The sequence below is a fragment of the Cynocephalus volans genome, chromosome 10 (assembly GCF_027409185.1).
Source record: "Cynocephalus volans isolate mCynVol1 chromosome 10, mCynVol1.pri, whole genome shotgun sequence".
NCBI classification, from domain to species: domain Eukaryota; kingdom Metazoa; phylum Chordata; class Mammalia; order Dermoptera; family Cynocephalidae; genus Cynocephalus; species Cynocephalus volans.
In genome coordinates this window covers 24,485,981-24,500,997 of record NC_084469.1, presented here as the reverse complement: position 1 = coordinate 24,500,997, position 15,017 = coordinate 24,485,981, and the positions used below count along the sequence as shown (strand labels likewise).

Here is a 15,017-nt window from a genome sequence, read left to right as displayed (position 1 = left end):
TCAGACAGAGGAGAATCCTGAACTCTGCCCTTTACACCTCAGGGTGCTCTCAAAGAGTGTGAGAGAGACAGACGGACAGAGGGCGCTCCATGAGAGGTGAAGAGCCAGGCAGATGTGGACTCTGCTCAAAGGCCAAAAATCCGCCTGAGGAAGTGGTGGTCTTGTTGGGAGGGTAGGGCCCTTGTGCCCCTTCTACTGCCCTGCCTGTGACTGAGACAAGCCACGTGAGGCCGCTCTTTCCACCCTGGTCAGTATCAGTACACTGCTGTGGGACGACAGGCAACAGGGGCTGGCGGTCCCCCAGCTGCATATGTGCGTTGGGTGTCTCGGTGGGGCAGAGTGCCCTGCGTGAACTTGGCCTCCGAATCTTGGTGTCCAGTGAGCCACACATGAGTTGGCCAAAGGCCAGTCTGGATGCCTGAGGAGCTCGGACACTGGGCTGCCCGCCTTCTGTAGGCCAGTGGGCCACAGTCTCCTCAGGACCCTGGCCGCAGGGAGAGCATGGGCATTGGTGACACACACAGTCCAGTCCCAGTCCCTGCCATTCCGCTTACTCCCATATTGGCCCCAGGCAAGGCCTTTCACCTACAAAAAGGGGGAAAGGAGGCTCAGTCACAGAGCTGTGGTGAAGACCAGAAGAAACACCCACTTGCCTAGTGGCTGAGCTCTCGTGGAAGCCACAGAGCACACTTTCCTGGCAAGCATTAGCTGTCCCTGCCTGTGCAGCCAGGCAGGTGAGAGCTTTGCAGTCCTCCACGGCCCGGTAAAGGACTAGACCCCATGCATTGCTCCTCAGAGGGGGGCCGTCTTCCTCCTGCCCATGGGAGGAGGGAAGGGGCGGATGTGGGGGTCGCTGCATTTGTGGAGCCCTATAAAGTGTGCTGTCCTTGTCGTCACCACGAGGTTTGAAAATCCATGAGGGTGGGGGACATCAGTGATAAACAGAGGCAACTGTGTGATGGCTGAAGAGGTGGGGTCCTGCGCCTGCTGGCCACAGGACTTCTGGCAAGTTACTCTCTGAGCCTCAGTTTCCCCAGCAGTGAAATGAGGACAACAACAGCTGTCCTGAAGAGTTGCAATGAAGCATGAATGGGGCAATAATCCCTGCTCAGTCTCCAATACTTGGTGGTGGTTCAGTAATGTTGGTTTCCCTTTGTTTCCGTCAGGACGCAGCTTCATGCTGGTGGATGAAGAGCTTACTTAGGGTACAAGATCTGATAGGTTGGGAGCCATGTAGGATTAGATTAGTGGCATCTAGGTGGGAAGGGCCCTGTGAACACTAGGGGTTATTTTAATTATACAGCCCCTTGGTCTCCACGGTCAGGGGTGCCTGGCTGTCTGATGCCATCTTTATTGGCCCATCTGGTGCTTAGCTCAAGTCAAGGCACAGGCAGGAACCAAGCTCATTAATTGCCATCTATTCTTATCCCAGGGATCTCCTGGTGGGCACAGACCCCCAGGGGGGCTGCATATGTCTGGGCCGACACATCCAAGCCTGCGTGGAGCAGCGTCATCAGATGTCCCAGATCCTGCTCTTGTCTGAGACTCCCAGAGGCTTTCACAGTCCGTGTTCCTGTTCTCCTTCTTGCAGTCGTGGGGCCATGGGAACATTTAGTGGGCGTGCTCTGGCAGCCCTTGTCAAAGAGCACACCAAAGAACCTTGGGAATAGGTCACCATCTGAGGTAGGAGCTGGTAAAAGTGGTGCCACCTGGGAAGTACCTACCTCCTCAGAGGCAAAGCCGTCCCAAGAGATGGTTTGTAGAGAGCTGCCCCTCAGATGAGCGTCAACTGAGCAAAGCCAGAGCTCTTTGGTAAGATGACCCTAGCAAAGGATGCCGGCCAGTCTTTGTTGGCGCTGCCATTGTGACAGGCAGCGTGCAAGTCTGGCCCCAGGCTGAGAAGTGAAGGCCTGGTATTCTTGTTCCCCAGCATGGCTGTGGCAGGGCTGAGGCAGGCAGTTCCCTCCTGGGCTGGCATCATGTCCTCTGGCTGGGATTTGTTCATTGAGATTCTACTGTGTGCCAGGTACTAACAGGAAATATGTCATTTAATCAATACAATGATCCTGTAAGATTCCATTGCCATTTCTGACTTATGGTGGAGAAAACAGGTTCAGGTTCCATGACATGCCCAGAGTTGCAGAGGGTGGATTCCAAGCTGTGCAGACCTCCTTGTACCATGTTGCGTCCAACTCTACCAGGTCCGGTTGTTCTTGAGGGCCATTCAGTGTGGATGTGCCGTTAATGCATATCACCAAGAAGCCTTCTCAAAGTCATCTGGCTTCCTGTGCAGATTTTGTGATGGGGGCTCTGGCGAGTTGACCAGGTATCCTAAGTGATGTGGCTGGCCTGGTTGTGGCCCTTTCCCTGGATGGCTGTCTCTGGGAGTTCCAGCTCCTCACGGGACTCTCATGAGTTGACCAGTGTGAGAGGCCACTGAGACTAATCACTTGCCAGGTGTTCTCATACCTGGGGTCTTGAGATCTGAGCCTCCTTGTATCTCAATCCCTGCTGCCCCAGGCCCTGTAGATACCTTTGCAGTCTGATGAGGAACACTGAGCCCTAGGGAGCCAACCTCACTCATTCTGTCCCTCTCTGTCTTTCCCAGGGCAGCGAGGTCCCAGGCCCCACTTTCATTGATGGCGAGCTCATCCCCAGGGAGCCCAGCTTCTTTCCCGAGGACGAGGAGGAGGCTATGACGCTGGCCCCGCCTGAGGGCCCCCAGGAATCAGACATGGAGAGCACCCAGAGCTTGGAGGGGTCTGTGGAAGAGAAGGAGGGGTTTGGAGGCCTGTTTCTGCCAGAGGACAAGTGAGTTCAAAACTATGTGCAGCTTGGTATGTGGCCTCTGGGCCCAGAAATGTGGTTCTTGGACAGTATCTCCAGGAAGTAAACATGAGACATGCTTAAGATTTGCATCTCAGGCATTAGTTTCATGGGTGTTCCAAGTAGCAAAAAATTCTAAGCAGCCTAAACGCTTGACAGTAGGGATAGTTCTGGAATTTAAGCGACTGTGCAAAGTAAGGTTTTAATTCACTATTTAATGATATAGGATATATGATGTCTATTAGTTTTAGAAAGCATGTTACAAAGATGTCAATGAGGTACGATCTTAGCTTTGTTAAAAACAACACATACCTCTGTATTAGGAAATGCCTAGAAAAAATTACTCTTGAAAATGAATTAGGGGCCGGCCCGTGGCTCACTCGGTGGAGTGCGGTGCTGATAACACCAAGGCCACGGGTTCGGATCCTATATAGGGATGGCCGGTTCGCTCACTGGCTGAGCGTGGTGCTGACAACACCAAGTCAAGGGTTAAGATCCCCTTACCGGTCATCTTTTTAAAAAAAAGAAAAAGAAAAAAGAAAATGAATTAGTTATTCTGGGTGGTGGGATGATGGATCATTTTAATTACCTCTCATCTACTCTGCTGTGTATATTCTATATTTTCGATATTGATTAAGTACTCTCATAATCAGAAATGTTATTTAAAAACAATATGGAGACCTAAGTGACTTCCCCGTGGAGCAATGTTGTCATCTCTTAGTTTGGTGTCAGTAGAAAGGAGTCCCTTTCATTTCAGCCCTCACTGAACCTCTAGAGGGTTCAGGGCTTGCGGGGTGATGAGAAGCAGCCACCGTCGTGGCTGAGGACACCATGCACCCTATGTGTCAGAAGGCGATGATCACAGCTGACCCGGGGATTTGGAGAGGGAAGACAGGGGTTCCAGTATTTGTTGAACCACATGAAATTGCCAACTTTTAATCATTTTCAACCTTCAAGAAAGGGTACATGCAGGGCTTCTCAAACTCCAGTTTGAGAAGGATTTCTGAGGGTTATGAAGTCCTTGGTGGGGCCCTTTGAAGTAGTTTATTGATGGAGAGAATTCCATGTTGCTTCCTGGGCCTAGCTCATCAGCTGTCCCTGTGACCAGCCAACCCAAGGACAAAAGGCTGCAGACAACAGACCTGTAGACCTTGTGGCTAATCATCTGCCACTTGACTGTTCCCTTTGTTTTCTGGGCATAATCGCCAGGAGGGAAGCCAACAGTAGGTGCCAGGAGAGTGACATTTATAAGAGAAAGAACTTAGGAGTATGATTGATTCAGCCTGAAATGCTAAGGAACCTGAGGGCAGATAAATAAGTCAATAAATATGGTTGAGGTACTGGAGCTTGATGTTCAGCACCGTCATTTAACACGGTGATCCTTAGATAGAAAGGGGGTTCCTCGGGGGCACAGTTTGAGAATCGCTGCATTCACCCGTTACATGCTACTTGCGCTGTTGGGGGTTTCCCAGTTTGGAGTGTGGAGGCTCAGCGAGGTTGGGGAAGTCCTAACTTATGAGTAATAATGTACAGAAAGGGCTGCATAATGACTAAGGAAAGAGACGTTTTGGCAGGTGAAGAGTTGTGCTTCTTTTTGTTCTTAGGTTGCAGATGGAGCTCACCCAGGCCCATCATACTGTCATAGGCCACACCATGGGTCACCCATGGGAGGCCCCAGAGCCTAAGGTCTCTGACCTGGTGGTCTTTGGGATTATGTGTTTTAGGACTAGAAATCTCCACTACAAACTAGGAGAAGCTTTTCACCTAGTAACTCACTTATTTATTTTAAAACTTAATTTCATTATAAAAGATGTACATGCTAATTAAACAAAACTGAAAAAAAGGTAGGAAAATGAGAATGGGGGGAAATAACCCACCACCCTGAACTAAGCCCTTGTTACATTTTAATATTTTTATTTCCTACTTTTTCTTATTCTGTGTAGACCTTTTATATACTCAGTCTTACTGTTTCTAAAATTTTCATCTTTTTATTTGTATTCATTTTTCCACAATTGCCAATATTTTTACAAACCTTTCAACAACTCTTTGATATTCCATAATTTAATAATTTAATCTACTATAAGTTACGATTTAATAACTGTAATTTAATCTAGCCATAGCTAAACCCTTAGGTTGTAGCCGTGTACTCTTGAGTACCATTGGTTTGAGTATCTCTCATGCAGGAAGTTTCTGTGATGAGATGTTTCCCTTATAATAGGGCCCCAGAGTGTACTTCACCAGGTCAGAAGGTACAGACTTAGTCAGGCTCTGGACATCTTGGTGCCAACTGTCCTTCTGGAAGGCCCAGTTGGTGGGAGGGGCCTCATTAGTCACACGCTCACACGGGTGCTTTCCGGCCTCCAGGTCTCTGGTCCACGCTCCGTCCATGACGACGTCAGACTTGTCTACACACTCTACCACCTCCCTCATCAGCAATGAGGAGCAATTTGAAGATTATGGAGAGGGGGATGACGTGGACTGTGCCCCCAGCAGCCCCTGCCCCGACGATGAGACCAGGACAAATGTCTACTCAGACCTGGGGTCTTCAGTGTCTTCCAGGTGGCCCCTTGGTCTGGGATGGCATTTGGTGTCCAAGAAAAGTGGCAGAACCAGTCCAGCCTCATCCCAGGGGCCCCAGCTGGCTGTCCTTCCCTGTCTTGAGCTTCATAGGTTCTGTTCCTGGGGTTTGGGGATGCTGCCTTTGCACCCTGATTGGGGGTCTGGAACTCCTCCTCCCCCTCCCAGAAACAGAATTAACTGAGCTGGGAGGCCGCAGATGGGGGTTGGGGGGAAGGAGGGGTCTGTGTTGTCTTGCTTCCTAGAACCTGTGTCTGTGACCCCTTCCCACCCCCCTGAATCATCGCTGACTCTGACCCTTGTCTGTTAAGTGGGCACAACTCACTGGCTTCTTCTGTGAGTGTTGGAGAAGGGATGATCTGTTTGTACTCCCCCTACCCCGGGTTCACAGATGCTGGGAATCAAGTACAGTGAGCTCAGCAGGGTGGGGTGGGCACCAGACTGGACAGCAGTTGAGGAGGTTTTTTTCCCCCTCTGTGAATCAGTGCGGGGCAGACACCTAGGAAAATGCGGCACACGTACAACACTGAATTGCTGGATGTTTACTGCTCTCAGTGCTGCAAGAAAATCAACCTGCTGAATGACTTGGAAGCCCGGCTGAAAAACCTGAAGGCCAACAGGTGAGGCCCCGGGGCCCCAGGTGTGGAGGGGCAGGAGGCCAGGGTTGGGCTGGAGCGAGAGGCAGCAGGTATGGCGGTCCCCACTCTGTCTTGGCAGGTGATAGCTGTAGGAGTGGGGTTGATCCTGGGGCTTTTTCTGCAACAGGAAATCAGGCTGTTTCTTCTCAGGACCAGGCTGATAAGTGAATTCCCTTTAGTAGAGGAAACAGCCTTGTCCTGCCCCGTGGGATCTTGCAGCCAGGGCAGAATGAGAGAGTGGACTAGAGCTCCCTCTGTTCAGTGACTATTTCCTCTCTTTCTCTCTCTCTCTCTCTCTAGCCCCAACAGAAAGATCTCTAGCACGGCCTTTGGAAGGTAAGGTCCCCTCGGGAGGACCGTTTGAGTGCTGTCACCCTTACTATGCTGTTGCCGCCCAGTGGCTGGCTCCAGGCCAGCAGACCAGACCCAGCCGGTGCCCTGCGTGTGGCCAAATGAGTGGAGGGGAGCAAGGCCGTCCCAGGGCAGTGCAGCCAGAGGGCCCACTTCTGATAAAGGGCTAGCCTGCCCCCATCCCACCTTGCCCCTTGTCCCTTCTTGGCAGTGGCCAGCATCTTCAAACCCTTGGCTGCCTCAACTTCAGGCAGGCACACCAGGGATACTCTGGGGGCCACAGCCCACCCACAGCTGTTGGTGCCCTGCTCTCTACTCTGGAGCTGGCAGCTGGACTAAAGAGACCCTGGGTTTCCTGCTGGCTGAGATCCAGGTGTGACTGTGCCCCATCAGAGCTGGTCACTTTGCTCTAGGTTAAATCCTGCAGAAGCCAACTTGTTGGCACTGCTGGCATCCCACTCTGGTTCTCCTGCTGACTGGCCCCAGGTTCACTCCCAGGGCTTTGGGAGCCACCAGTGATCACCCAGCCTCTTGGCAGAGAACCTGGCTTCTGCCTCTCAAGGGGTAAGGAAGCGGGTGTCACTTGGGGGTGGCAGCTGGACTTAGCCTCAGACAAGGGTTACCTCAGCAAGCATCCGCCTGTTTCCAGTCTTACCCACCCACTCCGTGCCCTGCAGTTCTGGGTGGATCTCCCTCCCTTTGCTGTCCCCGAGAGTCCCCAGAGATGTAGCAGGGGCTGGCTTGGTGGAGAGTATCAAGTCTTGCTGGGCAGCCTCAGGACACCCAGACCCTCTGGGAGCCAGGCTACCTCCATGGGCAATCTTGTAGCTGGAAGAGGAGGTCTCGGCTCATATGCCAGCTCTGGTCACTTGATAGCTGCTGGGTAGAACACTGTTGTGAAGAGGGTTCAAGGCAGCAGGAGAGAACTGTGACTGATTGGCCGTGTCTGCTTGGGATCAGGGAGGGCTGTAACAATGTACCCGGCATCCTCAGAGCTGGCTGATCTGTTGGGTTTGGAGGTCAGACAGCACTCTCCTCCTCTGGCTGAGTGAGGGTGGCTTCTGTAAAGCGGATTCCTGGCAGGCCCCCTGGAGTATTGGATGACTGGCCAGCCCATAGCCTGGGTCCAGATCCCATTCTCTGGAAGGCCTCTGCAGGCAGATGCCCCTTCCCTCCGTCCCTGCAGGCAGCTCATGCACAACAGCAACTTCAGCAGCAGTAACGGCAGCACTGAAGACCTGTTCCGGGACAGCATTGACTCCTGTGACAACGACATCACAGAGAAGGTGGGCCCTGGGTGGGTGAAGAAGGGACTTAATATGTGCATGCTCCCTGGGGTACTGGGGAGCACTCTGGGTTGCTGTCTGGGGACTTGGGAGACCCTGTGCCTGCCAAGGAGTTGAGGGGTGGCCCTGGTCACATGGGCCCTCCCTCACCGAACATGACTGTTGTCTTCATACACAGTCATTTGGAGGTCCTGGTCGTGAACCTCATAGTTTCTAGGTTCTCAGTCCTGTGGCCTCAGAGGTCTTCTCCAGCCCACCCCATGCTCTCCTGCTGCAGGTGAGCTTCCTGGAAAAAAAGGTGACAGAGCTGGAGAATGACAGCCTGACCAATGGGGACCTGAAGAGCAAGCTGAAGCAGGAGAACACGCAGCTGGTGCACAGGTCAGGCCAGGGCACTGGCTTTGGGGGCCTCAGCTGTGACTCTGGGAACGAAGGGCTGTTCCTGTTACTAAGGCCCCCAAGAGAAGCCAGAGGAGGTAACCTCATGTCCTTCCAGCTTGGAGAGTCTGTGACACATCAGTCCCTTGTCACATGGCCCTGCCCACACAGGGTGCCCAGGAAGACAGGTCTTTAGGGACAGGAAGACAGGTTGGACCTTCACCTTGACTCTAGGCCTGATGGGTTCTACCCACCAGCTCTGTAGCCCCAGGTCAGGTGTAGGACGGGAGCCACTGTCTCTCATTGTCATTCAGTGACAAGGGCCTGACCTCCCCTCCTGGGGACAAGCTCTGCAGAAGGAAAGGCTGGTGTGAGTTGGGTGGTAGGGAGGGTCCAGGTGCTGTGTCAACGGAGGCCCATGGAGCACAAGTTCCCCTGATGCTGATGTCCAGGAGGTGTAGTGGTTGTAGAATGAGTTTGCCCTCGCCAGATGGCGTGACACTTGGTAGACTTATCTTGGCCTGAGATCCCTGTAGAGCCCAAAGATGGGCCCTTTCGTATACCTTAGAAATCAGCCTCATGGAGGGACTGTTGCCAGTGAAGTGCAGCCCAGGCTGATGTACCAGTGAGGCCACCTGTGGTGGGGTCACAACACCCACAGTGGGGCCTGGCCTTTCCCAGGTCTGGCACGCTTGTGGCCACTAGCCAGCATATGTCCATTTTTGGAATCAAGGGGCCGAGTAAGCTGGTGTTGGCCAGAAAGGAAGAGCAAAAAGGAGGTGAGGCCTGAGGCTGTTGCATCCAGCCATGGCCAGGCCTGCTTCCCTCCCTGTGCTGCCCTGAGCGTCCCACCTTCTCAGGTGCAGCCTTGCTCCCCTCTGGACTGACTGCCAGGTCTGCCCCTCCATGGTGGGTGTGACTGACACACCTCTCTTTAGATGTTACGGTGTCCCTAATTCATCTGTCAGCAAAGTTGCTGGCCCACAGGCCTGGTAAATACCCTCCCCCCGCCCAGTAGGCATGTTAGTGACTCAGGGTCCAGGGCTCTCATGCCACAACCTGGGTTGAGGTGAGATGATGCAGGCCACAAGAGCTTGCCCCTTGCACTCCTCAGGGTGCATGAGCTGGAGGAGATGGTGAAGGATCAGGAGACCACGGCGGAGCAGGCGCTGGAGGAGGAGGCCCGGCGACACCGCGAGGCCTACAGCAAGCTGGAAAGGGAGAAGAGCACCGAGGTCGAGCTGCTGAACTCCAGGTGGGCCCTGCACTACCCTGCAGAACGGCCTCTGAGACACCCCCAGGCTCCTGGGGCAGCCCTGCGGGGCAGGCACTTCCCCATTTTACAGATGGGAAAACTGAGCCGAGAGAGCGCCTCATGATCTAACAGTTCTACTTGTGATACCTTAAAAAATACATGGCACGTTCCTTAGGAAGAATGTTCACAGTACGTTAAGGAAACAACACAAATGTCTACCGACAAGAGAATAAGTTAAAAGGAGAAAAGTCTGACCCTGATTTCTGGGCTGGGTCTAATGTTCAGGCTTGGAGCTCCCCCTGCTGCCAGAGTTTCCCCAACCCTGGGAGGATTGAGCCCAGGCCCCAGGGACCAGGGGAAATAGAAAACCAGGGCTCCAGCTTTCTACAGGTCCTGTGCCTTGGGTCTACCTGTGGCTTCGTCGTTGGAACCTGAGGCGGGCAGGGTGAGCAGCAGCACTGGCCTGGAAATCTGGGTTGATGCCCATTAGCTCCACAGCTTTGGACATACCGTGTCTGTCATCTCTGTCTGCCATCCCCTCCCCATGTGCCCCACGTAGCAGCTGGTGAGGGCATGAGCTGATGCATATCAGGGCACTGCCCACGGGTAAGGGCTGTGGTGGGGCTCCAGTGCTGCCCTCCCCACAGACAAAGGCCAAGGAGGCCGCCTGGGCCCCAGGCAGAGGACAGCTGCCCCGGCATGCCTCAGGCCCCTGGGGCCCCAGTCTCTGCACCAAGCCTTCCCAGAGTTGGCTTAGCCCAGCTGGGGGAGGGGAGACTGCTGAGACATGGCTGGCACTCGGGCTCCTACCGTGCACCTCGAGACTCTCGGGCAGGTACTGCCCTGCCTACTGAGGTCAAGCAGGCCTCAGGCCCCTGTGCAGTTTGGTGAGGAGACTCCCCAGCTCCCTCGTGCCCAAGACCTGCTTTGTAAACTTAAGCACCAGCTGTATATTTTAAATTTTGACCCGTGTTCTAGAAGTTGCTGTTGGGCATCTGTTTCTGGAGGGTGGTACTTCATTAAGGGTGACTGCTCTCACTCAGCCTGCTTCTGATGCTGGCCTGAGAGGTGACTGGGATATGGGTGCTGGGAGAAGACAGTGTGAGCGTGGGCTGGAGGAAGCTCAGAGAGCCAGCCCTCGGGACCCGTCTCTCCTGGCCTGTGCCACTTGCACAGCTCTAGGGGATGCCATTCACATGGGCTGTGCAGATGATGTTCCGAGAACCGTGGGGAGCTTTGTTCTCCCTGCCTCCACTAGCTCGAGGCCACCTTGGAATGTTGGGTCTGAATTTTTCTCTGGCCCTGGCCTGGGGGCCTTTCCTAGGGAACTCAGAGGGCAGTAGAGGCCAGGAAGCCAGCTCTCCGAGATGGAGGAAATGACGGGGGGTGAGAGAGGGATGCTCTGCAGAAATTGGTGCCAGAAATGACCCTGTACAGTTCTGTTGCCATTGACAGCCCAAGTGGTCTGCACCTCTTCTCAGGTTGTTGGGGTTTTTTTGTTTTCTTTTTTTCTTTTTTTTTTTTTTAAAGATGACGAGTAAGGGGATCTCAGCCCTTGACTTGGTGTTGTCAGCACCACGCTTTCCCAAGTGAGCCACAGGCCAGCCCTTCAGGTTGTTTAAAACCGACTTGAGTACCCAGACCCTGTCTTCCATAGAATCACTTTGGGACAGCCCTCTGTGAACGCTGACATGAGGATATTGCTGTTGGAACCAGTGCCTGTGGACAACAGAGGCAGCTGCAGTGAGCGCTCAGAGTGACGAGCCCTGGATGAGATGCTGGGGTGGAGAATGAACAGTATGGTCGTTGCCTTCAAATTGCGGATCCTAATAGGAGGGCCCCCAAACAGACAGCTACAGGAGGATTTTCTCCATCCCTCGCACCCCCGCCACGTGCTTCAGGATTGAAAGGATGCGTACAAAAAGCATCTTACATTCTTATTCACAGATGAATGTTTCCTTTTATCAGAAAAAATGAGAATGATAATTCAGTGTTTTTACACTTTGCCTTGGCTGACAGGAAGCTCAAGGATATATTACCATTTGGGACAGTTATTCTTATTCTTCCTCTCTCTCAGTTGGTTTCCAGTAGATTCCTTCCTCCGGGGAGCAGAGAATCATGGCAGACTCTCGATCCCTTGTGAGATCATCTTCATTCCAGATTTCTGAGGTTTCCATTCTCCCTTCCCCAGGGTGCAGCAATTAGAGGAAGAAAATACTGATCTTAGAACATCAGTGACTCGGCTCAAGTCGCAAACAGAGAAGCTGGATGAGGTGAGCAGTGGGTCCAGGCGTGGAGCTGAATCCACAGAGGGGCGCTGTTGGCCATCGGGGGCCTTCAGGTTATAGTTTCTGACATTCTGAAAAAATTGTCCTACCGAAAACAGTGCAGGAAAACTAAGCAATGTCTTGTGTTTCTGTATTTCCAATTTTCCAAGTTTTCTACAGTGAACATATTTCCTTATATAGTTATAGTCTTGAAAGAGAAAGAGGTTAGCTTCTGTTTGGGCTAACACTTGTTCAGGCTCCATCTGGCATTACTGAAAAGGACTTCAAAGGCTTGATTTTTCTAGCTGTGTTTCTACAATCATAGGGGATCTAGCCATTTCTTTTAAGCCATGACTCGGAGGGCTCTGTCCAAGGGGGCTGTTCTGACCATTTGCCATGTCGAGGCTGCTGATAAGATCCCCAGGGAAGTCCCAGGGACATAACGTACCCTTCTCCGGGGACTCTTCTCCTCTGACCGGGTCATCCTGGCTCCAGGAGCGGCAGCGCATGTCTGACCGGCTGGAGGACACCAGCCTGCGGCTCAAGGATGAGATGGACCTGTACAAACGCATGATGGACAAGCTGCGGCAGAACCGCCTCGAGTTCCAGAAGGAGAGGGAGGCGACTCAGGAGGTAGGTCCCAGGCCAGAGAGCACCAGGGCTCCCTCCAGCGTCCCTGTTCCCTCCAACCAGCCTCTCCCCCTTGCAGCTCATCGAGGACTTGCGGAAGGAGCTGGAGCACCTCCAGATGTACAAGCTGGACTGTGAGAGGCCAGGCAGGGGCCGCGGCACATCATCCGGTCTGGGCGAGTTCAATGCCAGGGCCCGTGAGGTGGAGCTCGAGCATGAGATCAAGCGGCTCAAGCAGGTGGGCCCTGGGAGCCTCTGTCCAGTGGCATGAGGTGGCCAAGTGAAGTATGTGGGTTTTCTGTGCAGAGACCATGGCAAGGGAGCTAAGAGCTGTCACAGCCCCTGCTACACACTCTCCTCTTGACAGCCGATTGTCAGGGCTGGTCATCGCATTCCATGCTCAGCTGAAGTGACTTACCCCTAGGCTATGTCTGATGGAAATCCCTGGATTTTTCTTTTGTGTCCATAAAAGGACACTATTCTCCTGACTTTGCTGCTTGCATTGGAGAATGAGTCTATGCCCAGCTGCACATTAGTGCCAGCTGTGTTGGGTTCTCCCAGAAGTAAACCTTGAGCCCCATGGTGTTCAGGAGCACTCCCTTCGCTGGAAACCAGTTGGGGATGGGGGAGCGATATCAGCAAGTGAGGGAGTGACATTGGGTGAAGTCCCAGCTCAGGTGGGCCCTACAGGTAGTAGGCTCTGCAGCACAGATTACATATACCTCCAAATTTGTTCCACCAGAGGCAAAGGTACTGGTGCCCCACAGCAATCCTAAAACCCCAGCCCTTCTCCCCATCCAGGAGGGGGACCCAAAGTCCCAGCTGTGAGTGTTAGGAGCCTCTAGGCCAAAGCTGGATCGTAGGGCTGGTGAGTAGGATCTGGGCTGGGTGCTATGGGGTCAGCTGTACTCAGGAGTAAGGGGGTCCTGGAAACAGCTCCCACTGAGCAGGATTCCCCAGCCTGGCTGCAGGAGGAGCCCAGGAGATGAGGTGACCTGTCTGCCCAGAGACCCCAGAGCATCCATCTTTCTCAGCAAGGGCCAGTGTTGAAGAATGAGCTGCTGGTGGTGGGGGTCCCCACACAGGGCCCCAGGGAGGAAGGGATGGCCAGGAGCCACTGTGCTCCTGTCTGGAAACACAGCTTCCCTGAGCAGAGCTGTAACTCCTTCTCAAAACCCCATGAACTCCCAGGATGCCAGCGCCTAGACCAGGACCCAGCCCCTCTACCTCCCCCTGCCCCCGACGCCTGGCCAAGCCCACAGCATCTCTGGGCCTCTTAAGCCAGCTGTGCCGCACACCTGAGGGGATGGTGCAGTTGCTTCAGGGAGTTGATGTTGCCTTCATCCTGCTCTGCAGGAGAATCATAAGCTGCGGGATCAGAATGATGACTTGAACGGACAGATCTTGAGCCTCAGCCTCTACGAAGCTAAGAACCTCTTTGCCACCCAGACCAAAGCCCAGTCTCTGGCTGCGGAAATAGACACAGCCTCCCGTGATGAGGTAACCATGAACACTCACTCTTATTTGGGGCCCGGCCCCTCCTTCGGGAGTCCTGCCCCTGTTCCCCACCTTTGTCTGCTGGGAAGGTACTGAAATGGCAAGCTGATTTCATCAACATGTGGATCCAGGTTAGGCTGTAACTCTCCTCCCCAGCCAAGAAGGGAAGGAAACTAGTATTTCTTGAGCACCTTCTTTGCAGGATGTTTTCACTTAATCTCCTGCTAACTCTGGGCTTTATGAATACCTCCTTGGTACAGCTGAGAAACTAGAACACAGAATCACCCAGCTGTGGAGGGAGAGGGACCCAGGTCTCTAATGCCAAAGCCTACTCTTTCTGCCACTCCAGGGTGTGGTTGTAAAAGATTAGGCTTCTAACATACCCTGGCTACGTTTTGACATGAACTGTAAGTCACCCTATCACTGAACCTTACTCTCTGCCGGGGACACAGAGCTAAGAACTGACCTCTGGTCTCAAGGAGCTCCCAGGTGAGCCTGGCACCAGTGCCGAGACCCAGGGCAGAGGTAGCATTTCAGCTACATCCTAAAGGACATGTTAGGAGTTGCCCTGGAAAGGAGCAGTGGCAGAAAAGGGTGTGGGGAGGGGGGCTGCTCCATCAGGAGGAGACAGCCTTGGGAGTGTTAGGGATCCCGGGACTCTGAATGTTAGTCTTGATTATTAAAAATGACTTTGATCACTGTTGTCAAACTTTATCAAAAACTTACCCACACCTGGGCCCCTCCACAAACCAGTTATTCTCCTAGGTGGAGCGGATCCGCTGCTTTAGACTCTTGTCCCGGCATCCAAGTGCGGAGGTTGGTCTTGGGGCCTGCCTTGCCCAGGGTCTCCTGAACCCCTCTGTCATCGGGCACTGGCCCACGGCAGGCCTGGGAGTCTGGGCTCCCCCTGTAGCCCAGTCCCGGCCTCTGACTGGTCTTTCCCATCCCCCTCAGCTAGTGGAAGCCCTGAAGGAGCAGGAAGAGATCAACTTCCGGCTGAGGCAGTACATGGACAAGATTATCCTCGCGATCCTCGACCACAACCCCTCCATCCTCGAGATCAAACACTGAGACAACGGGGCTGGCTGCAGAGCGGCTTCAGGACCCCAGACCAAGAGGCAGACCCTGCCCCACGATGCAGGCCTGGGCCCGGCCTCACACTCACACTGGAAATGTACCGCCGGCCACCATGCGTACATTTGCTGGTGTATGTGGGGGGCCATGCACACGAGTAAGGGTGAGCGTGGGCTGTGGCTGTGGGTGACCTCTGCACAGTTAGCTGTCCGTGCACTTTGTGGCCTCTTTGCAAGGG

At 53.6% G+C, this 15,017-nt stretch overlaps 1 protein-coding gene across 2 annotated transcripts in view; it reads left to right on the top strand.

Moving 5' to 3' along the window:
- RAB11FIP4 (RAB11 family interacting protein 4) overlaps positions 1 to 14,776 on the top strand; it is a 114,928-nt gene extending 100,152 nt beyond the window's left edge. Inside the window, exons 4-15 of one of the 2 annotated variants that reach the window (XM_063112697.1) lie at positions 2,609 to 2,811; positions 5,191 to 5,385; positions 5,889 to 6,023; positions 6,342 to 6,377; positions 7,579 to 7,678; positions 7,956 to 8,059; positions 9,171 to 9,311; positions 11,503 to 11,584; positions 12,074 to 12,211; positions 12,288 to 12,446; positions 13,565 to 13,708; positions 14,660 to 14,776. In XM_063112697.1, coding sequence (XP_062968767.1) covers positions 2,609 to 2,811; positions 5,191 to 5,385; positions 5,889 to 6,023; positions 6,342 to 6,377; positions 7,579 to 7,678; positions 7,956 to 8,059; positions 9,171 to 9,311; positions 11,503 to 11,584; positions 12,074 to 12,211; positions 12,288 to 12,446; positions 13,565 to 13,708; positions 14,660 to 14,776 — 1,554 coding nt within the window. Of the gene's footprint in view, positions 1 to 2,608; positions 2,812 to 5,190; positions 5,386 to 5,888; positions 6,024 to 6,341; positions 6,378 to 7,578; positions 7,679 to 7,955; positions 8,060 to 9,170; positions 9,312 to 11,502; positions 11,585 to 12,073; positions 12,212 to 12,287; positions 12,447 to 13,564; positions 13,709 to 14,659 lie in introns of those variants that run through there. The other variant, XM_063112698.1, reaches the window with a different exon arrangement.
- The last annotated feature ends 241 nt before the right edge of the window (positions 14,777 to 15,017 follow it).